This window comes from Phaenicophaeus curvirostris, chromosome 14, assembly GCF_032191515.1.
Source record: "Phaenicophaeus curvirostris isolate KB17595 chromosome 14, BPBGC_Pcur_1.0, whole genome shotgun sequence".
NCBI classification, from domain to species: Eukaryota; Metazoa; Chordata; class Aves; order Cuculiformes; family Cuculidae; genus Phaenicophaeus; species Phaenicophaeus curvirostris.
Genome location: NC_091405.1, coordinates 11,842,453 through 11,865,769, shown reverse-complemented (window position 1 = coordinate 11,865,769; position 23,317 = coordinate 11,842,453). Strand labels below are relative to the sequence as shown.

The window sequence follows — 23,317 nt, the reverse complement described above, 5'->3', positions numbered from 1 at the left end:
AATTTAGATTTTTTTGGGGGGTGGTTAATTTTTTTTTCTTAAGACTGTTCTCTTTTTGCTGTGATTGCACAGCGTATGCTTCATCCCCTCTCCAGGGACAGCTTCATAAACTGCTTGTTGGCTGTGCTAGTTTTTAAAGCTTCCAAGAGGTGTTAAAAAAAATGACAATCCCCCCCCAAACACTCTGCTTGCAGGAGAGCTTACTAGCTAGTGCAGCTGCATGTGAGGTTCTCTTACAGAAAGAAGAAACCACTTTTCCAGAGCCATGGGCTTTGAGCTGGAAGCTGAGCTGCGTACAGCATTCTTTTTGAACGAGCCATCCTTTGAAAGCTACTTCTCCATTTGGGGAGAAATTGGTGTTGGCTGAGTTTTCGGGGTTTTTTTTATCCCCTCCAGAAAACTTTACAAAGCAAATACTCCATGGAGCAGTCTCACCTCTCCCAAGGGCTGGGGCCTTGCCCAGCACCATACTCAGAGTGACTCGGTACCTCACCACCAGCTTCGGCTCCGGGCTTTGGCTGGGCCGTGGGACTGCACAGAGTAGCCTGCGTGCTAGTGACTCAGTGACAACCACACGTTTGGTGGCAGTGGTTGGTGGCAACAAACACTGTCAGTAGCACATGCATGTGCACATTGGTCTGGCTTTTCCTAGAGACACCAACCTCCCACCAGAAGCACTTTTGCTAATGGGGAGAAGGGAGGTCAAGTTTAGGGCAAGAGTGGCGATCCCTGCAGTATATTCGACTTTCTACCTGCCAGCTTCAGAAGACCTTAATCTAGTTAAACAACGGAAGAAAGCAGCAATTATCGATGATGAGAGCATGTTGCTGATGAGCAGCTCAGAGCAGCTGCTGGAGAGCAGGATTTCATTACCCAGCCCATCTTTTCCCAGGCGGCAGGGAGCTTTTGTTACTCAGAAGAATTTCTAGAGATGAAGCATTGGTGAACTGTGCAACTCCCTTTGCCTGTTTGTTGTGGGTTCACCGGTGTTTTCCCAAGCATGAACGTGTGTGTACACACCTCAGTCCTCTGTGCCCAGCTCAGGTGGACACTCAGAGCTGACGGATGGGAGTGAGGGGTTGCTGCCCTCCCTGGGGCATCCATATTGACCTCTGTGTTCAGTAAACCACCCTTGAGCACGATACCGTTGATGGCCTGGGGCACAGCAAGCAGAAATGCTGAGCACTAGGTTAGTGGCTGCCACTGGATTTTTGCCTATGCCATGGAGCAGAAGTGGGGAAAGCATTTTGCAGTGTGTCTGTGGGCCCACAAAAGCTGTGGAAGGAGCAGACTGCTCATCCTTGGTGGGCTGGCTGGGCTTTTATTCTTCTCCCCGCCCCAGCAAAGTCTGTGGCTTTTGAGATAAGTGCAGAGGAAAGCAAGCAGTTACAGCCAGAGTTTGCTTAAAACATGGCAAGAAGGACCATCACCCCATCACCTGGAAGGCTATAATCCATCTGGTGCTGCTGTGAAAGCCCAAGTAACACACACAGACCTCTCAAACACCCAGCGCTGCTGACCACGTAAGATGCTTACCCTCTAGGAGACTGTGTTTTAAATGTCCAAGTTTCTTTATTAACCTGAGTATAACAAATATAACATACACAGTATAAAAATGAACATAGAGCATGACAGAGGTACAGGTACAACACAGATACAAGAACTATACAGTGACCAGTTCATTGAATGATAATAATATATTAAGCAATTAATTGCTTGGAAAAAGCAAGTTTTGATTGTAAAAATTGTATCCTGTTGCACCAAAATTATACAAAGTACATTCAATACTGAAAAGTAACTCAACAGAGCAGGATCAGGGCATGGCCTGGCTGCTTAGTGTTACCTCGGGCTGGGACTGTACAAAATGAATCCAGACGCTTTTCTGGGATGAGTTTTAAGAATTTCGCAATTAAATTAAGAAGTACAAAGTGTTTCGGAGAGGGCATTCTTCTCTTAAAAGCATGTGGAACATGCACTTTCGGTAGGACCGGCAGGCTTCAGCAACATGCAAAGGACACAGCCTGGCACGGCTCTAGGCGGGCTCCGAGTTGATGGGTGGCAGGTTTCGGTGCTTGAAGTACTGCACGACTTGTTGGGGCAGCTCTGCCAGCACAGCTTTGGCCAGGGTCTCCTTGGGGGCCTGCAGGCAAGAAGAAACACAAAAGAGTGTAAGAGCAGCTGTGGTGGACCAACTGTGCAAACGTGCCTGGGCTGTTCCCAACTCCAGACCATGGCATTTCACTTAATAGCCACAAGAATCTACTGGAAGTCAGCATTTCATACACCTGAGATTATTATATTCTATGCGACACCCTCCCTTCAGGAGGCAATTCACTGGCAGGGAGGAATAAAATGTCCTTGTTAGGTTAGAAAACCAGGTATTGAGTAACAGCAGGTGAAGTGGAAAGACACTGAGTAGTTGCAAGAAGAGGGAAGATAAGCACAGGCTGAATTCCTGTGTCCTCTGGCAATCCTGTGCCAGCAGCAGCAGCCGACCCAGGGCTGACTCCTTGCTGATCAAGATGGGCAGAGAACTGCATCTTTTTTTTGCTTTTTCTTTTTGTCCTTTTTTTTTTAAAAAAAAAAATAATCATCAGCTTTTTCCCAACGCACAGCAGTGGGGTGGGCACTGGGCAGCCATCCCGCTGAGGATGGAGACACTGGTGTGGTACCGCAGCAAGGAACACGAGCCCAGCGCCACCCCAGATTGCTGCGGGAACCCAGGCCCTCCTAAAATTAACTGGTTTTTGCTCCCACCTGCCTGGTGATCACAGGGTGTGGTAGAAACAGGGGGGATGCTCAGATGGAGCACGCTACAGAGATGAAAAGCACCGTTGCCCTTGCGTGCAGCACTGATTTATGTGGTTCATGCCAGAGCATCACTGAAGGATCATAGAATCAACAGGTTGGAAAAGACCCACTGGATCATCGAGTCCACCCATTCCTATCAATCACTAACCCATGCCCCTCAGCACCTCATCCACCCATCCCTTAAACATCTCCAGGGAAGGTGACTCAACCACCTCCCTGGGCAGCCTGTTGCAGTGCCCAATGACCCTTTCCATGAAAAATCTTTTCCTAATGTGCAGCCTGAACCTCCCCTGGTGGAGCTTGAGGCCATTCCCTCTTGTCCTGTCCCCTGTCACTTGGGAGAAAAGCCCAGCTCCCTCCTCTTCATAATTTCCTTTTAGGTGGTTGTAGAGAGCAATGAGGTCTCCCCTCAGCCTCCTCCAGGCTAAACACCCCCAGCTCTCTCAGCCATTCCTCGTACGGCCTGTTCTCCAGCCCCTTCACCAGCTTCATCACTCAATGTGGAGTTTAGGGCCAGGGTAAGGCAGGCGGGTGCCAGGGTTGCTCCTCTTCCCAGGACATTTCCAGGCCTGAGACTCTTATTTTTGCCTGTGATCCCACCCCTGCTGTCCACACTCACATTGCGGAAATCCCGGAAGGGCACAAACTGTACGATGTCACGCACGGCCTCCTCGCCCGTGTGGGAGCGCAGGACCCGGCTGTCTCCGTCCAAGAACTCCATGGCGGCGAAGTCAGCGTTGCCCACCCCCACGATGATGATGGACATGGGCAGCTTGGATGCCTGCACCACAGCGTGTCTCGTCTCGTCCATGTCGCTGATCACTCCATCCGTAATGATGAGGAGAATGAAGTATTGCTGCAGAGAGGAGGGCAGAGGGTCAGACCCAGCGGGATGCTGGGGCACCCTCACACTGTAACCAAAGTCACAGGGTGCGAGCAGCCGGGATGCTCCACACGTTGGGGCGGAGGGATTTGGAACCACAAGGTTCACCCCTTTCCCAGCATTGCAGAAATTTCAGGCGGATGGACAGACAAATGGACAGTCCTGCTCAGTGAATCTGGGGCATCTGGACCCCCAAAAAGCTCATCTCCTCCACCTTCAGGGCAAGTAATGGTACAATTTTGGCACATTACACAGCTTGCAAGTGCTGGAGAAATGACGAAAGCACTTTAGCACATTAAAGGCCTTTGTTCCTCTCCTCATTCTTTCCATTTCCTCTGAAAACCGCCAGCACAGCCGTCCCGGAAAAGCAAGAGAGGGAACGCCACTCCAAGCCCTTTTCTTTGGTCTTCCTCCAGCCCACATCTCCTGAAACCTTTTGTTAGCATTGTTGTGCCCCTCCAGTGCTAAACTCCAAGTACAAACAAGGTTGAGCCGAGCTTAAATACAATCCAAGGACATGGGTGAGGAGGCTTTCCCAAGGCAGGGCAGGCAGCCAGCCCTTTCCTGACCCCTTTTGATGCGTTGGCTCTGCCTGCAGAGTACTGCCCAGGGTCTAGTTTTTCCCCTAAATCCAAACTTTTCAGAGTAAGTCTAAGGGAGACATAGGTCTGAGGAGCAGGACTCCAACATCTGAGTCTGGAGGGTAAGACTCCAGACGACCTGCATGCTCCTCCCTGGTGGCCAGCACTGGTTATCAGTGGAAGTTGGACTTTCATTTGTTCCCTTCTTCCTGAGAAATCCGTAACAGGATCAGAGAAAAATGCTGATAGTACGCAGGAAAAGAGGGGGGGAGCAGAGCTCATCAAACATTTATCACAATGTATTTCACAGGCTGAGTGGAATAAGCTGATTCCAGGGGCTGCAGCTGAGTGAGCTCACAGGGAGCAGCGGTCACCGCATGAGAGCATTGGTGAGAGATCCCTGAATTTTGGTGGTGTCAGTAAATGGCAGTGGGGTAGAGGTGCTGGTGGCACCTCCAGCTCCAGCCACAGCTGAGTGCCACCTCTGCCAAGCCGCGACTGCAGCTGCTGGGGCAGGTACTAGGCTGGCAACCCACACTACCTTCCCCCTTTCTCCTTTATTTTTGTGTTAAAATGGCTGATCTCTGAATCCACTGAGGGCTTTGAGGATGATTCCTGATTGTTTGCTAACGATATCAGTAATTAGGCTCACTCATCTGAGCAGGACTTGAAGGGATGAGGCAGCATTAAACAGCATGTGGTAGGAAAAGGGGAGGTTGGGATGCAGGAACCCTGCTGGAAAGGTGTGTTTTAATTCCCCAGAGCTTATTAATCCTTCCCGAAGAGTCAAATCATGTGTAATCCCTCTGTCTCTCCCTCCTACCCCCACACGTTTTAGTCCTCCCATCCCTTAAGAGCTGACGGCTCTGGTGTTTGTGATCTGCGTTGCCATGGAAAAACTACGAGCTTTTCTGGCTTTATTTGAAATGTTGGGAGCAGTGAGAGTGGGAAGAGGATGGCAGGGCCAGGCAGCCACCAAAGCCACCAGCATCAGGGTGCACCCGTTGATAATGGGATGGAAGAGGAGAAGACCCAAGGGGGAGCGAGAGCCCTCATCAATAATGCTTTGTGCTTCCAAAAAAGAAGACCCAACCAACTCAGGCTTGTCTCTGACAGCACTATTAGTGCCCATTATTCAAAATCTCCCTTAATTAAATTATTAGTGCCAATGGAGGGGTGCAATTTGCATATGATTAGCGCCTCTGCTCAGCACAGAGCCTGTGGGCTTCTCCCTCCCCCACCGACATCAAGAGAGAAAACAAAAAAATGTGAAGCGACCTGGATTTGTGCTGAATTAAACCAAATTCAGTATTTTCTTGTGCCCAGAGCTAGGAAGAGCAGTATAGTATGCAAGGCAAGGCTGGAAAAGGTCCCTGTTGGAGAGGAGATTTCAGATGTGATCTAGCTCTCCTTCAGGCAGGGATCAGGGAAGCTTTTACCTGGAGGCAGCTCGTGCCATGCACGTGCTGGTGCCCAAGCTGAGCTGCTTTTGACCAGCAAAACCCAGGGGCCAGACCTGCAGTCCTCCGTGGGCAGCCTGCTGCCACAGGGACCCATCTTGCCATCTTCAGATGCTATTTGCACCCCTAAGAGGACGTGCTGGTCCCCACTGGCAAGGCTGGACCCACGGCTGCAGCTCCCGGCACACGTGGGCATCCCAGCACCCCTTCAACCACCAGTGTCACCTCCCAAAACCATGCTGGCACTAGCTCCCTTGTGGCCTGGCACAACTGAGCGTGGTTGCATGGGAGCTCTGCACTAACAAGCAGCTTTTTGACATATGGATGTGAATGGTCCGATGGACTGATTAACTTCCAGGACTGATGAGTGGCTGGAGCAGCTGCACGGGAATTCAAAGCCTGGCTCTGAGCCCACCGCTTGTCCAATTGGCTTGAAAAGCAGTGAGCAAACGGAGCCATCCCATGTTTTTCTGCAATTCCCCCTCAAATATCAAAAGCTATTTGAAGGGAGAACATTTGTATAAATCTTTCTTCCTAAGAAGCATCTGCAAAGACTCTATCTACATTCTCCAGCTGAAGTGAAGACAGACCGACAGCCCACAGCTGCAGGGATCCCAGGGATGGTCCTGGTGGGAGGACGCTGCCTCCCTGCCCGTAGCAAAGGGAAAGACACAAACCCGAGCTCAGTCTTTGCCCAAAGTCATCAGGATCCCTATCGCATCATGGATCTTATGGACTTACGGATGCAGCCTCCTGTTGGGTGGCCTGAGCCGCGAAGCGCGCCACGTGATTGACAATGGGGGAGAAGTTGGTGGGTCCATAGAAGCGGATGTGGGGCAGGCAGGCCGAGTAGGCTTGGACAATGCCCTCCACACCTTCAGGGAAAGCAGAGAAGCCAGGCATTAAAACACATCGCAGCCCCGGTTCACCACAAACGGAATTAAGCATCATTAGCTAACATTGCCATAGGAGCTGAAGTTAAACATAATTTTTTTTTCCCCTCCAAACTCATCTAGCTCCATAAGTTTCATCCACCTCAACTCAAATTTTCTAAAACCAAGGCTTTGCTTTTTGTCACTTTGTAGTGGAAGCTCAGTTCTCCTGGGGTAAGAGCCCTCGTAGTGCCCACAGTCAAGGAAGTCTTTCCTTGCCTTCTCGCAGAAATCTCAGAATCAGCCAAAGAGAAGGAACAAAAAGAAAAGCAACTATTTCTCTCTAAGCACAACCAAAAACCAGACAGACGCGGTGCAGAGGTAGTGGAGAGAAGGAAAACAATCCCCAAAGTACACTCAGAGCTCCCAAACTGTGCCTGGGACTCAGAGGTCTTCCAAGACCCTTCTGCTTCTGCTGCACCAGAACAGGGTACACAGCTGCTCTCCCAAAAGGTTGCATGGGCATGTAATTAAAAAATAAACCATTCCAAAATAAATGAGCTGATAATCCATTCTTTGGGAAGGCACTGTCACTCGTAAGATCTGCAGGATGGTGGTTTCTGCATCCTGCAATAAATTAGGTCCAATGAATGTTTTTCAGCTTCTGGAGAGGGACTGTATGAAGCAATGGAAGCAGCAGAAGAGCCGATGTTCACGGTCAGTTTTCATGAACCAGCCAGCAAGGTTTGGAGGCTGCCCGAGCCCCTGTTCTGCTGGGTAAAGCAAAGGTCAAACCAAACAACATTTGCAGCCCATGGTAGCCCTTACCCCCTGCGACCTGAGCAATTCTTCAGCCATGACTGCCATCAGCTCTCAGCTGCTAAACGAGAATTAAGCCTAAATTCCCCATCGGCTGAACAGGCCTGGCATTTCTTGCAGGCTTGCTGGAGAAGCAGACGGTTGGTAGGACACACCAGACATCAGAGCGAAGGTGGATTTTACACTGTCTGAATCCAGCTGCATTTTACCTTGGGCCTTCCTACACACCCCCAAATTCTCTCTGCTTTCCTCCGAGAGCACCCTTAGCACGTGCTCTGCTTCACTGTTGATGTCTGTCTCTGTGCAGACCTTGAGAAATCCCCAAGATGAGTTATCAGAGAAATGCAGAGGAAAGGACAGAAGACACTGAAGGTATCTAAGGACTACTAAAAATCTGGTGGGTGCTTACCTGAACAGAACGGGTTCGTGGGATTGAAGTTAATGGCAAACTCATGGGATACCTGTGGAGAAGAACCAAATTAAGATGAAAGGCCAGCGCAGAGCTGGATGTTCACTATCAGTTCAGTTGATGCTGCAAGGCTGGTTTGGGTCTGATGCTCCCCTGGGGCAGGAGCTAGTGGTTGCAGGTGTTACGATCCCTCCTGCTGGGTCAGCAACACTTCCCAGCCCTCTGCTACCAAAACAGCAAGGAGCAGCAAATACAAACATAGTCCGGGTTGAGTAACATTTAAAGATGGACTAGTTCCTCAATCTCCCCATCATGGAGCCACCTGAAATTATCACACCACATATTCTTCTGCAGCTATCGAATCAGGTTTGTCCACATGGCTTTCCACTGGCTGTCCAGAGTGAAAGCGTGCAGAAGGGACTCTCTTAGCCAGCTGGGCCATTTCACCAGTCACTAGAAGAAATTACGTTATCCTATCGCAGGTCATAAAAGGAGAAAATTCAATTAACATCACAGGGAGCTCTAGCTCCAGTAGCGTCCTGGTTCCCCATCTCTCTGCAAGAGGCACGGCACAGCAGGAGGGAGACAGGCACAGAGCAAGCTGGGCTGAAGACCTGATCAGACACGACAGCTACAATGAACAAAGCCAGCAGATGATTAGCTTCATCGTCTGGGTCATCATGAGGATGAAAGGCAGCACGGGAGAGGTGACATGAATGCTTAGGTATGATGGACAGCAAGTCCCAGCACGGTCTGGTCTGGTTTTCATTGACCACAAAACCATCCCTATCCCAAGGCAGGTGCAAGATCCTTCACATTTTCTACTACCTCCTTTCACACAAGGAGGTCCTGTAGGACACTGACAACCCCAGATAGCCCTGCACACCCTGATCCCTCGCTTGTTGCACTAGCCCAGCCAGAGAAACCAAACAGCAATGCTGACTGCGAATCACAAAACCTTCCTTATCTACTTCCCAGGGAAGACCACGCAGACAGAAACCACGAAACACCGGGGAAAAGTTGCTTTGAACTGTCTCTGCCAGCAAAGGCAGGGCAGCTCAATGGCCTGGGTGCAAGGGAGAGTCAGGATTTCTAGCCTCCAGTATGAACATTTCCAGAGTTGGTGTTGGTCAACAGCTTGCTTAGGGAACAACCATTGCACCTGGGGGCTTAGGAATTCCTCATTCTGCTACCTGCACTTTAGGCACCTTAAGAAACAAACAGACTCTAAGGAGCATCATGGATACACAAGTGCCTCTTCCAGCACCTCTGAAGTTTGAAGGAGTTGATTTGGGATTTCAAACCACCAGCTCAAAGGCTCTGAAACAAAAAGCTCCCACTCTGTTCATGCCAGAGTTACAAGACAAGGATATTTTCTGTCTCTCAGAAGGGCGGTGGTTTGCTGAGCTTCTCAGCCAGGGGATCGCTTTGGGACATGTGTATTCATAACGCTGGCAAAACAACTGTCCTCTAAAGAGCCATGTGAAGCAGAAGTCGTTCCGAGGCTGCAAAAGCAACACGCGTCTGATTCAGACTTTCCAATTATACTGGGCATTGTGTTGAAAGCAGCAGAAACTATTTTTGTGAGAGGCTGTGGGGTGGGAAATAGCAACCAAATAAAAGTAGGTCAACAAAAGTCCTTCCTGTGCTGCAAAGCCGATGAACTGTCAGACCAGCGAACATCAACAGCCTGCTTGGGTTTCTCCATGCCTCTTGAGCACAACCAATAATGTTGCCACCCACCAGGAACCTCAGGGTTAGAGACACAGTCTGACATACATGACTTGGTTTTGCATACTCCCTTTCTCACAGAAGCCTCAATTTTCAGCAATATATTCAAATTTAAATTTCTTGGGTTTCAGTTGTAAAAAGCTCCCTTTTTTTTTTTTTAAGAAGATATAAAAAAATTCTGCCATATGAGTATTTATAGAAAAGGCAAGCAAAAATATTTCCATGTTTTGCACTGCGGAAGAGGGGGTTCTTGTTCTTTTAAGCAGCAACAAAATAGTTTGGAGCTGCGTTCCTCACCATCTACAGAGCAGACCCCCTGCAGAGCAGAAGCATTGCAAAACCTCCTCTGGAATTTTTACAGATTATATAGATATGTATATATAGATGTGTATATATATATGGTAGAAAAATTCAACAGGAGGGCTTCAAAATAACAAAAAAAAAAAGGGATCTCATTCCCCATTCAGGTCGTGCTTTGAAAAACAGTTCTTTGGAGTCCAAGTAAATGTACGTAGAGCACCTGCAGGTATCACATTCGCTGGTAACCTACAGGAGGAAACTTTTCCAAACCACCCCAAAGGGTAAAGTTGTTCATCTGCAGTCAGCTTGTGTCCTCTTCCAGTTCTGGATGGGGACAACCACAGCTCCATCTCTTCCCATCAGGAATTACAGTTACACCTCTCAGAAGCTCGGCCAGAGACTGTGCAGATGGTTCTCTGCCACCTCTCCCAGTGATCCCACACCTGCCGTGGCTCAGTTTCCCTATATATGAAAAAAAAAAAGGCAAATGTGTGGAAAGCCTTGGGAGGTGGGACATCAATGAAGCCATGAGCTTCAGCTGGAGAGGCTGAGCTCTGCAAGCACAAAGACATTTCCTGGGGCTGACCCCATCAGGCTAGGAAGAAATATTGTATGACGAGGGTGGTGAAACACTGGCACAGGTTGCCCAGAGAGGTGGTGGATGTTCCATCCCTGGAAACATTCACGGTCAGTCTGAACAGGGCTCTGAGCAACCTGACTGAGTTGAAGCTGTCCCTGCTCATTGCAGGGGAGCTGGACTGGGTGACCTTTAAAGGTCCCTTCCAACCCAAACCGTTCCGTGATCCTACAATCCTGTCTCCCAAACCCAGGGTGACTGGTGGGGCTCTGATGTCAGGCATCACCCTCTCCCCTGCTGCCTTGCTTTTGCTCATCCCCCAGAAATCACAACCCATCTGCTTCCCTCTCCTGTTCCCTACTGGAAAACCGCTTGAGGCTCTGTACAGAGCTGTTACACGGCAAGATGTTCTTTGACATTTCCAACGAGACTTTTATGTGCAAAACATCTCACTCTGATGGGCGCCCAGGAAGCGCTTGGGGAGCCATGGCAACAGGAGCACAAAGCGCCATTTATACTGCTCTTATCTCTTAACAATCTTCTTCATTTCCCCTCCAGTCTATGGATACAAGAGCTGCTCTTTGTTGTGTCTCAGGGGAGCATCGCCAGCCACGTTGCTCCCCATCACCTCTCTGCCACGACACAGGGCACAGGTTTCAATGAAGAACTGCTGCTTTGGCTTTGAAATTACTCAATGAGGCTTGATGGCCAAAAAGCCTTTAATGAGTAAGCTCAGCCAGTGACGCACCAACCCCACGGATGAGTTGGGGAAGGAGGAAGCCCTGTTGAAGCAGCACGAGGCAGTGCATGGGTAATACCCTCACTGCTAACACAGACAACTGATGGGTCACCCCGGACATAGAGAGAGAGTAGCTCTCTGCTGGGGCTTATGTTGGTTTAGACATTATCCTGGGGGAAAACAAGGTGTTTTTTTCCAGTAGTGCTTACAGAGCATCCTCAGGCTCATGGAAGCAGCAGGAAATATTTCTGCACCAGGCTGCAGGAGGCAGCAGCAGCAGAGGAGTAGCCTCCCTGTGCCCCCCTGACACTCAGCCAGCATCTTCAACCCAGAACCCACCACCAGCCTTGCAGGACGGGCTGTTTCCAGCCCAGCGATGCCTTTCCCATGGGCACTGAGGGATGCTCACTGTTAACAATTTGCTCATTCCCCCAGCCCGAGCTGCCGTACACTTTCCATCCCCAATGCGTATTCCACTCCCACTACTCTCTCCAAGTAATAAATATCTGATAGTAGCTGGGTATTAGTCTTTGGAAGCCGCTTACCAAGATTTCCCCACCAAAAGTGGTGAAGTGACAGACCAGAGACATTTGCTGGCCAAGAAGGATGAATCAGCTCCAAAGTGCACATGGAGGGATCTCCTCCTGTGGCTGGCAAACAGCAAGAGCTCCCACTTGAGTCACATGAATTTTGGCTGCTGGGAGAGTGCACAAAACCGGAGCAGGCAGGACATCCTCAGTCTTAAGAGCTGGCAGTGATGAGGCTCCTGTCCTGATTCACAGCCACTCATGACTTACGTGTCCAGCTGCACTCTTCCCAGAGCCAGGCACAAATCTCACTGAGATTCAAACCCAGCCTGAAGCTTGGAACTCCTCAAAACCAGCAAGCAGAGAGAAAATGCACATTAAGGACATGAACAAAGAGCAGCTAAAAGACCCAGCCAGTAATGACAGATGATGGGGTCCAGGCATATCCTCTCAGTTGTGAGAAGATGCTCGCCACCAGCCAGCATGACTGCAGGAGCAGCCCCAACCCCTGCCCACAGCATCCTGACTGAAGAGCAGGGTGCTCCAGCTCAGGCTTCTGCAGGACCAGGGTGCTTTTAACCCCACGGATGCCTAATCCCAACAAAAGATCAAGGTAGCTTTTGGGAGAGCCCCTCTGCTCCAGTTCTCACAGGCTTTGCCTGTGCAACATCACATTGAGGCTACTCACCTCCCAGTGTTCTTCCAGACTTTGCCATTGTCTGACACAATCATCCAGGGCCCTTTCCCCTGCCCAGAATTGTTCCTACCTCCTGCCAGGAAAATGAATCAATGCCTGGCTCTGCCCATTAATTCCAAGGAGCTGCTGCTTTCATGCCAGCTTAGAAAGGAGGAACGGCCTGTCCGTGCCACATCCCCGCCTCACCACCCACCCACACTACCACATCTCACTCTCCACTGGCTGAAATCCCTCATCTGCCCATTCCCCTTCTGCCTGACAGCTTTTCTCAGGCTGAAGTCAGCCAGGAAGCCCCAGCAGCTCCGTTCTTGCCTGGGACAAGCTCATCTCAAACATGCAGATGGCCACAACACTTCACCTTCCAGTCCGGGGGGAGCTGGGCACCAAATCCCAGAGCAGGAAACATCTTGTCTCTAGAAGAGAAGAAAAACATATGAGTGTATTTATACACCTATGAAGCAGGCTTGTATGGCTCTTGTTGTGGCCTCCCCGTGCTATCAGCAGCTCAGTGCCCAAATACAGCGAAAGTACCAGCTCTGCAGCCAACTCTGGCCACGAGAAAAGCTGCCAGCCTTTCCTTACCCCAAAATAACACAGTGCTTTTAAAAATCATGAGAACTGAACAGAGAGAGAATAGATGTTTCCCCCTGGCTTTTGACCTTTAGAGAATAAAAGAGTCCAGCTTTGTTTCATCACGCACGGTGATGAGGAGCATCCTCTCACCCAAACACCTGAGTCTCTTGCAGATGTGTAACCCTAGAGATTTAAAAAAAGTTAACTATCCATTATGGTCAAAAAAGCCAGCATGGTGAGACCAAGAGATCTCTGTTTTGCTTTCTATAGTGATGTCTAAGATGATATTTTTCTATGTCGTACATCTCAGGGAAGCCGGAAAACAAGGCAGCCCAGCAGTGCAGCTGCCAACGGCGAAGACCAGCAAGCTGAGGGCACCTGCCTCTACACTGAGAAAGCACCATGTGCTCCAGCTGCCCCCAGAAGAGGATGTTCCACCTCTGCTAACGCATCCTTCCTCTCAACACACGCAATGGGGGAAGAGAAGAAACCCTGTCCTTACCCTCTCCTCCTCCTGCATCCCAGGATGTATACGGCAATTTTCTCCTAAGACACTTTTGAAAAGCAAGGTATTATTTAGCCCTGGCTTTGCAGACAGGAAATCAAGGCACACATCCCAGCAGCCTGCGGGAAGCCAAGGAAACATCAGCAAAACAGGAGTGGAGGCAGAAGGTCATGGTGCTTACGAGTCATAGTCCTGGATGATCTGGCCGACAGCCCAGATAGCTGACAAGTACTCGTTTGTCCCCATGGGGTTGATATAGTGCAAAGAGGAAGGGTCTCGCGGGTTCCCATTGGAGGCTGTGAAGTCAATCCCAACCTGGGGGATAAGAGAGAAGCATAGACCTGTTCTCCATTAGCAGACACCACCACAGACTTGGCTACCAAGCCTCCACTGCCCCTGAGGTTCACACAAAGTCCCATCAAGACCCAAACCTCAAAATTTTTTAAAAGTTTAACAAAATCCAGGTCTTCACCTTCCCTAAAAAAAAGCTGATTAAATGTGAGGTTAGGCAAAGCCATTCACTATTACACCTACATTTTTCACCAGTAAGCACCACATAAGGTATCCCAAAGCAGTCCCTGCTCCTGGAGCAAGCCATGACCATCTCCAGCTCAGAATTGTTGCTGCCCATCTCCCAGGCATTCAGCTCAGGAACTGAGTAGCCTCAGGGACACCTGACCATTTGGATCTCAAGATCTGTGACCAAAGAGTCACATCCCTGAGCAGATCTTTCCCTGCAGCCACTCTTCATTGGGCTTCCCCAGAGACCAATATATGATGAGCTCTCAGGGGACCTTGTCAGCAAGTCACTTATTTTAATGCCACCTCAATTAGGCTTTCTATTTAAAGATATTTGTGGAAACGCCTCTCTCAGACCCAGATAAAACTGGTCAGAAGAGGCAAGGCGCTGAGCCACCTGATTTCAAATGATTGGGAAGGAAGAGTTAGGAAGAGGCGAGCGGGTGGTGTGACTGCATTTGTCTTGTTTGCTCAGCAAATAGGCAAAACCCAAAATAACTCTACCAGCTAAATTGAGCTCAGGGGATTCACGAGGGATTTTGGTTCACATCTGTAACGGCAGAAGATGAATTGCAATTTGGCTAAGAAGGGACCTTAGCCTGGCTGGGGCAAGAAGATGTCACAGCCCAGGACAGGCTACTACCCTGTGCAGGGTGGCTAGTAAAACAGGTTTTACAGGACAAGGGGACGTGGTTTTAAACTGGAAGAGGGTAGGTTTAGATTGGAGATAAAGGAGAAATGTTGAAGGATGAGGGTGGTGAGACAATGGAAGAGCTTTCCCAGAGAAGTTGTGGATGCCTCATCAGCAGAGGCGTTCAAGGGCAGGTTGGAAAGAGCTTTGAGCAAACTGATGTAGTGAAAAATGTCCTTGCCCACAGCCGGGGGTTGGACTGACGATCTTCAAAGATCCCTTCCAACCCAAACCATCTATGGTTCTAGGAAAATCCAACTTCGTCAAGCAACCTTACAGCTTTACCAACCTGTGGCTCCTGCCAATCCACCATGGACATGGCCAAAGAGCAAGAGGGAAACTGAGACATGGGAGAGGGCTCAGTGGAGTCAGAGAGGCACATGCCCCACTTATAGAAGCAATGCCACCAAGAGCAGCATTCGGGCAGCAGATTTCAGAGGGACGCAGCTGGGCTGCCTCCAGCACGAGGCAAGCGGCTGGGCACAGTGCCCCTCTTCTCTGTGGCTTCAGCCCTTCTCTCTCCACCATCTCCCTTGGCAGGGAGGGCACCAATGGCCTTTCCAAATTGCAAAGGTGCGTGCAGCAGTGTCCTCCTTCCAGCTCAGGAGTTTCTGCATCACAAACCCACACAGGTTTTTGGAACAAAGTTGCCTTGGGAGGTGGAGAAACCCTCCAATAACTGGTAGATATTTAGATGGGGGGGAGGGAATATTCCTGCATTCAAACCTAATTCACACAAGAGCTCCATGCTACCAATAAACTTAATGATTTTCTCTTCTATTCACTCTCCAGCACGAAGACCTCAGTATACAGTGGCAGAACTACACACAAAAAGCTCTCCCAATCACTCCTGTTCCTATGGCAACTCTTCCTTCTCCTCCTACTCTCCCCCCATCATATTTTCAGATGAAATAACAAAATACAAACTGAAATACTGTGAGTGCCCGCAGCTCTCTGTATACTGCATCAGAAAAGTTTGCAGGAATTGAAAACCCCACTTCTGCATTGTGGCAGTTTCACTTGTGGTTGTCAGATCCTCGGTGAGTTACTCCTGACAAGCCCTGGTAGAGCTTGAAAGAAGGTGGAAATGCCAGTAAAAATGCAGAAAACCATCTCATTAACAGCCCAGAGCCTCTCAGCTGGCTTCAAAATAAGGAGAGCTTCCATAAAAAAACCTGGACAGTGGGTTAAACCACCCCCAATGGGGAGATAAGTCAGTAGCATTTCATGAAGGGTCAGAAGGTCTTTGTGCAAGTCTGACCTTCAGCCAAAGCCTAGCTCAGGATGCACCAGAGCATCACAGTAATGACCCCCAAAACAATATGGTTTAACAGCAAAATGGGACAGGAAAAGCCACTCAAGCTGGTGCCAAGCCTCATGCAGAAACTCCCTCCCTAGTTTCAACCATTACATATATATTGCTATTATTCGGGAAAGAGGAGCAAAAGTCCTTACAGTAAACATCAGCTGGCAGCCTCCCAGGATGTAGTCCAGGAAGGAAAAATCTCTGGTTATCTGAAACGAACAAACAAACAAAATAATTTCAGCAACATTCACCATTGCAGAAGGAAAAAGCTAAATGTACAGAAAGTGCCCAGCTGTGCTGTTCCTCCAAGTTTGGACCTTCAGGGACCTTCAGCCACAAAGCAAAGCAACAGTAAAAACCACTTGCATCTCTCATGGCAGCATTTCAGCACTTCACGAGTCATGAAGGGCCAAGGAGGGCCACCGTGTCGGTCCAAAGCTGGTGTGGGAGGCCTGTACAGGGATCCTTGAGAGCTGGAAGTGTCCATCATAGTGAACTGAATAGAAGATCCTCTCCCCAAGGCCAAAACAGTCTCACACCACCTGTAGATTTGGTGCAGGAAAAGCTGTGTTGATGCTTTCCCCACTATGCTGCTGCCATACGAAGGGAGGACTTCACCAACGCGACAACTCAGAATAAGGTCCTTTTCCACCTGCACCTGATCCTTGCCCCCAAGGAGTCACCAAGCAGTTGGTAAGAACCCACGGGTTGGGCTGCCCAAGTTGAACACCTCATCGTGGGTCTTTGGCCACCTGGGCACAGGGTGGCACCAGCAACTCAGTACATCATGTTCTCCAAGTGGAGAGAAACCCAAGTGGAAAGGAAATCACACTTCTATTCATGCTCCACAGGACCTGCGCCTGGAAATGCAAGGGCACTAGAGGCAGAAGGATGGAGCTGGAGCTCAGCCAGAAGCCGAAGAAAACTTGCCAGCATTGTACTCACTTTGCAGGACTTGACAATGATGATCCCAGAGTTCTTGTAATTCTTTTTCTTCTTCTGCTTTTTGGGGTTAATGCACTCTAGCTCGAGCTGTAACACATGAGACAGACACAGGTGGCCGCAGATGCTACCAGAGGCCACATTCTGTGGGCACTCTCCCTCCACACGTTTCAAAGTGCTAAAGCGATATAAATGAGTCCCAGCAAGATGCGAGCATTTAATGACAGAAACAGAGAGGGACAGGACCTGCTTGGGAAGGGGCTTCCCTCCATCTCGGCTAAGCTGTGGCAGGAGAGTGCTGCTCCCAATCTGCAACCACACAAGCTTGCGGCACCTGATTTACAGCAAGAGCACCTCTGTCCTTGCTTCTGTATTTACCCTCATCAGTATGATCCCACAAAAGGATGACACAGGTCATGAGGACCCACCCCAGGGAGAAGAGATATTGAAGGGCAATATGCAGCAGTGGTCACCAGCAGCCACTTTCTTTTGGAGCCACTTTCCTCTGTCTGGAGCCCACAACAACTCTGCTCAGAGGGTGGTGTTAGCTGGGGAACAGCTTTACTGGGGAGAAAAGATTTTGTTGCTATGCTGCTAGGTTGCAAATCCAGTGGGAAAACAGGCTCAACACCTGCCTCTGTCACCATCAGCTTGTGCAGTCCTGGACAAGACACTTCATGCCTTTTTCCCTTGGTCTCCCCAGCCAGGCAACTTTTCTCTTTGTACCATGCTTGGTGTTTTACAACTCCCCCACATCTTGGCCCAGATCTCCACTTGGAGAACCTTCCTTGTTCTTCCCCAAACACATGCTGGCACTTACTGGACACGCATCTTGGGCTTCGCACATCCTTGCCACCGAGGTCTGAAACTCCCCGATAAAGTCATGTCCCCCGTCACTGTCATAGTCGTAACAGACCACCTAGAGTGGAAGGAGTACAAACCAGCCTCAGACATCGTAACTACGTCCTGCAAGAAGACCTAATAAAATTCTCAAACTCTCCTGTTGGAGATCTCAAATAAAATTTTCGGGGTTTAGGGATGGTTCTTCGGTTGCTGGTTTTTTTTTTAATAAACAAACCATGGAGTTTTAGACGTTGATGACCACGATACAAGCTGAAGTGCCTCCCCTTACCTTTATGGGCTTCTCTACATCTCCATCGCACAGTGAAACCAAAGGCACAGTGAACGGCTTCCAGATGGGGTCCAGTGTGTACTTAATCACCTGCAGGATCAGAATGGAGAGATGCTGTTACAACAGGTGTGTCCAAAGGGCAAGGTTGGCACAAAGCAAGAACATGTTTCTGAGAGCAACACTGGACTGGGTTCTCAGCAGGACAGGCCAGGCAAACTGCAGAAAGCCCCATCTCAGCCCTCTTCTGCCTCCTTAGCTTAGACACAGCAGCTCCCCAGTAGCTCAGGCAGTAGCACGCCTGAGTTACAGCAGATTCTCATCACTTTGGGTGATTTAAGCACCTCCGGGGCAATTAAACAAGCCTGCTTGGGAAAACAGCCACAGCAGACTGGGCAGCATGGGGGAAACAGTGCCTAGGACATGGGCACAACCACTTACCCCATCAGTTCAAGGCCAGAAGCTACTATTTGTGCCCTCTGCATCCCACTGCTTGCGCCCTACTCATTGCCTACTCCTCTCCTCAGCACAGCCTACATCCATCTGGGGTCTGACCACTGAGAAGATGGAGCAGTGGGATATCGAACAGCCGTGGGCATATCCAGCTCTCTCGCCTCATCTGCGTAACATCTGCTGCCCGAGCTGGAGAAATATTAATTGATGCTTTTTGACATTTTCCGAGAGAATGCAAATGCTTGGTGTAAGACTAAGGAAACACTAGCAGGCCCCAGGCACACGCTCTGTATATCAGAGATGCCTGCTGGGCAAGTGCAGACCCTCTTTCACAAAGGTGTTATGCTCAAAAAAAGACATTCATGTGCCTAGCAGGGAAGTCAGACACAGGAAAAATTAAACCTTCTCTGTGCAGTGTAAATATGGGGATTTCTAGCAATAAAGGACCTTGGACCTTTGCAGCAAGAGCACAGCCCAGCAAAGAAGAAGCCCGTGGCTGCTCCTGCTACCAACCAGCCACACAGGACCTGGAAAGGGCATCTTGTTTTACAGACACGCTCCTGCGTGAGACCGGGGGAAACCCTGACACTGCGAGCACAGTTTAGTGGAGAATTTGTAAACACCTCCTCCGGGAGGCTGGGAAGAGCAGGGGGAGCCCACGCACCCCAAGATGGTGTCTGCATGCTGCCAGCCGCCGGGTCCGCAGGGTGGGTGGGGAAGGATCCGGCATCTCCAGCACATGGCGCCCAGCTGGGCATTCACACTTGTGCTTAAATAACAGGCTGTAATGAGCACACTAATCCTTCTTCCCTGACAGACTCCTCCGTGGTGGCATGAGACATGACAGCATCAGACTGAGAGCTGGTTGTATTCACGCACCAAAAGCTGCAAGGACGGGGAACCTTATTTCTTCATATCTGGCCTCAAAACACAAAGATGCTCACCTGGCACAGGATTCCTCTGAGAGCAGAGGGATACATTCAGGGCTGGTAAGGAGGAGGCTGTCAGAGCACCTATCACTTGAAAGAAAACCTGGCTAGATAAAGTAAGACAGGACAGTGGAGGAACTGGGCAGCAACTCAGAGGAAAAATCAGTATATAATCTGCTCCCCATAAACGTGACCTTCTTATAGAGATCCTAGCAATAATGCGCAGCTGTGTTCTCAATTCCCACGCCTCTTCCAGCAGGAAGGGCAGGAGGTTACTCCAAATTCCCACACCTGAGAAACACATCTTAGTGAGTCAAAGCCCAGCTACCCACTCAAAACTGGGAGGAAACAGCCAAACAATGTCCCAGCCTGCTCCGGTAAAAATGCAACAGAAACGCTGAAGATGGTATGAATTAAATATACATGGAGACATGTGTGGGAAAGCACTGAAAAAACAAACAGCAGGGCTAGGGTTAAAAGGGGAGCCCATTTCAGTGCCCAGAACACATGGTGGTGCGCACACCCTGGTGCTCGTGTGCACGTGGGTGTGCGAATGCAGGAAATCCTTGTGGACTTTGTGCAGCAGTGGGAAAAATCAACATATGGAAAGACTTTGTAAATAAGTACCACCCTCTTCTTTCACATACATTCACATTGTGTTCCGTTACAGCAATTTGCTGCGGTGGGACAACCGGCTCCTTAACCAAGCCTTAAGGGGACAAGAAAAAGAGGAGGGAGGGGTGAGACCAGGACAGGAAAAAGAGAGGTGAGGAGTGGGGTGTGATGCGATCCTCTTCCTCTGACATTGGGGCTGCCGTGAGCCCCCCTGCAGCGATCAACACCTCCTCTTTACGCCAGCTGCCAGGGACCACACATACAACACAAAAATCCAACCTTGAAACAAGATTTGAGGAGGCAGGGGGGAAAGTCAGTGGAAAGTAGTTATTAGCCTGGTGCTAAAGCAGAAGGCAGCCTTCTGCCTCTCCCGGCACATGGCCCTGCAGGTGAGCTTCTCCCTGCCCATGCTGTGCCTCTTGTCCATAACACCACTGCCTTTAGCAGCCTGAGAACAGAGCCAGAGGGGAGCTCAGATCAAAGTATCACAGCAGGTATAAACGATGGCTCGGGAGCGGTCAGCTGCCTCTGACCGTACCCACCAGGACCCTGGTACAGGTCTCTGTCTCTGCTCTGTTAGACGTGAGTCTGAGTGCTCATGCACCAAAGCTTGAGATGTTTGAGCATCCACCAGGTTAGCTGATGATCTGGCAAATGCTTGTTTAAACCCTTCCTCACTACCGTCCCAGTAGACTACCTCCCACCACCTCTCAACACCATTTCCCCAGGCTGCAGCTCATCCTGCTGGTCCTGCACCTGGAGGGAGAGTGGTCAAGGGCACAGCCTAACCTAAAGGTTAACACAGGTTAAAAGACTGTCTCTCTCTACATTTGGTAGATACAGTAGTGAGTAGTATGGAAAAGAACTCAAAATCTTGCTGGCCTCAGTAAATTTTCACCTGTTGGAGGCCAGCAGTGAGGTTTTCAAATCTCTGGATCCCACCTTGTTTTATGGGTGATCCATGAGATAAAGCCATGAAGGAGCTGATGTAAGGATCTCAACATCTTGGGTGAGAGTCATGCTTACCTCTGTTCTATGGACCAGCATCCACTTCTCATCATCACCTGGTTTATAAAACTCCAAGAAGGGGTCTGACTTTCCAAACAGGTCCTGGGGGAGAAGGACAGGATGAGTTACACGGCACTCTGCAAGCAGCAAACGCTGGTCCGAGAGAGATCTCCTTTCCTGGGCAGCTCCAACCCTGCAGACACCTTCATGTCTTCGTGAGAGTGGTTCAAGCACAGTGGAAAACAGGCAACACTCAGAGGCAGCACCTTGCCACCCCTCTGTGTCCTGGTCATGCGAATCCCACTGACATTTGCATCGCATTTTGGCTCCCCAGCACCCACCCGTGGAATTTGCTAGTGGGTGCCCACCACCCAGCAAGCTTTCTGTACTCAGATGCCACAGAAAACAACCCCAGCTGGGAGGCAGCTGTGTTTGGGCTTGGAAAAACATCCAAAGCTTTAAAGGAAAACCAGAATTATGAAGTGCATGAGTGTCTTGAGGAAAAAAGGGGAAAAAAACACCCTCCTACACACAGTGGTAAAGCATAAGCAGAGGAAATCTTTAAGGAGCAAGCTGCCCTGGTGTCGACAGAGATCATGTAACACCCTCTGAGATACGCAGCCCCGAGTCAGTGTGTGCTGCCTTGCCAGCCAGCATCTCCTTGGATATTCACCCAATAAAGCACAGCTGGTTTATGAGAAATACGTACACACACACATGTGCCCCTGCTGGGTGCTGGCACGGGGGCTACTCTGGGGCACCTGCAGCCCAGAGAGGAGGGCAGGGCTGGTGGCACCAACACAAGGATACTCCAGCATTTCTAAGCAGAACTTAATTCCCATTCAAAAAAACTAAGAAGTGCCTAACAAGAAGCCAAGCCCAAAATGTTCCAAATTATATACTGAGAATTCATTTCAGCTGGGTTTTCCTCCCAGCGTGGGGTGGGTGCCCAAGTCCTCAAAAAAGCTGAAGAAACTTCTTATGGGTTTGAACAGGAGCTTTTTGGGCTTCCGAGTGATGCAGTGAGGATGCAAGGGGCTGCTCATGAAGGAGGAGGAAGCATGGATGCCTCAGAAACCCCTGTCCACAGTCAGTCCAGGATGTGGCAGCTGGGATGAACACACATTCTAGCGATGCCCCAGCAGAAAACCCATTAACATTTCTATTTAAATTCTGTTTCTAAAGCCAGCCAGAAAAGTAAATCACTGCAAAGTGTTTTGGCTTGGAGAAACTATAACTTCCTTCAGTCAAAATTCTTCTGCCAGAAGAGCAGATCAGAGGGATGCTCTCTGGTGAGATGAGGCTATTTTTCTCCTACCCTTTTTCACGTGTTTGCAGGAGAGAAAACCAAGCCATTTTTTCCACAGCGCACAGTTTCGATCCTGCTCACCCAAAGCCTAGACTTGGCACTTTGAATCTTAAACAGATGGATTAAAGAAGCAGCAGTGGGTACCCGACCCTGCCTGTGCTGGCTTAACCTGCAACCCAACGTGGTTTCATCAGCACCGATCCAGCATGAGTTGGTGGAGCACTGTCTATGATAACAGCAGGAGCTTTGCAGGATGTCTGCTGCCATCCCACATACAGCAGCCTGGTTTGCAAGTCCGGTCAGCCTCGCTCCTTTCAAAGCAGGGTGGGAGATGACTCCAAGCCGCAGGATTGTGGGCTGTTATTTTAAAACATAAAGCCCACAAACATCTCACCCCTGCAAGCCTGGCAGGAGATGGAAACCGAGCGAGCAAATGAACTCAGCAGACCAGACTGATCTGCAAACTGGTCCAAGAATCTAAATCATCCAAACTGGTCCTTGCACACCATGGACAAGGAGGGAGGAAGCGGCACTTCTAACAGATGCAGCTCCCCAGACCACAGCTTCCAGAATCAATCCTGGCTTGCAGCCCTTGCTCTCCCTCCCCAGGCTGAGCCAAAGCATCGCTGCCCTCCTGCCACCCCTGCAGCTGCGATGGGAACACACAGTTTACCAGGGCTGGTCCCAGGTGAAAATACCTCCTATTTTGCAAGGTATGTTTTGTCACAAGGGCCAAAGAAAAGGGACCCTGAAACACGAAGGAAAGGAGCCAAGACTGCTGTGAAATTCCATCTCTTGCTTTGCAAGGAAACAGAGGCTTTTCCTGGGGGCACTGTAATAAACCATTTGCATTAGGGATGTCTCCATCGACACGCGTAGGGTTGACCTTCAGCCACATCTCGGAGGAAGACACCTGCTCGAGGACACCTTTC

The 23,317-nt window shown here is 49.7% G+C and overlaps 1 protein-coding gene across 5 annotated transcripts in view; it reads right to left on the bottom strand.

Annotated features, from left to right (window-relative positions):
• Nucleotides 1-1,549: 1,549 nt before the first annotated feature.
• The window catches only part of CPNE2 (copine 2), a 44,687-nt gene continuing 22,919 nt past the window's right edge, over nucleotides 1,550-23,317 (bottom strand). For 4 of the 5 annotated variants that reach the window (XM_069868457.1, XM_069868459.1, XM_069868458.1 and 1 more), the window contains exons 6-16: nucleotides 21,095-21,178; nucleotides 18,075-18,164; nucleotides 17,763-17,861; nucleotides 16,946-17,032; nucleotides 16,150-16,209; nucleotides 13,666-13,799; nucleotides 12,765-12,819; nucleotides 7,836-7,887; nucleotides 6,477-6,610; nucleotides 3,431-3,667; nucleotides 1,550-2,140 (exon numbers count right to left, since the gene is read on the bottom strand). In XM_069868457.1, coding sequence (XP_069724558.1) covers nucleotides 2,033-2,140; nucleotides 3,431-3,667; nucleotides 6,477-6,610; nucleotides 7,836-7,887; nucleotides 12,765-12,819; nucleotides 13,666-13,799; nucleotides 16,150-16,209; nucleotides 16,946-17,032; nucleotides 17,763-17,861; nucleotides 18,075-18,164; nucleotides 21,095-21,178 — 1,140 coding nt within the window. In that variant the 3' untranslated portion in view covers nucleotides 1,550-2,032. Of the gene's footprint in view, nucleotides 2,141-3,430; nucleotides 3,668-6,476; nucleotides 6,611-7,835; nucleotides 7,888-12,764; nucleotides 12,820-13,665; nucleotides 13,826-16,149; nucleotides 16,210-16,945; nucleotides 17,033-17,762; nucleotides 17,862-18,074; nucleotides 18,165-21,094; nucleotides 21,179-23,317 lie in introns of those variants that run through there. The other variant, XM_069868460.1, reaches the window with a different exon arrangement.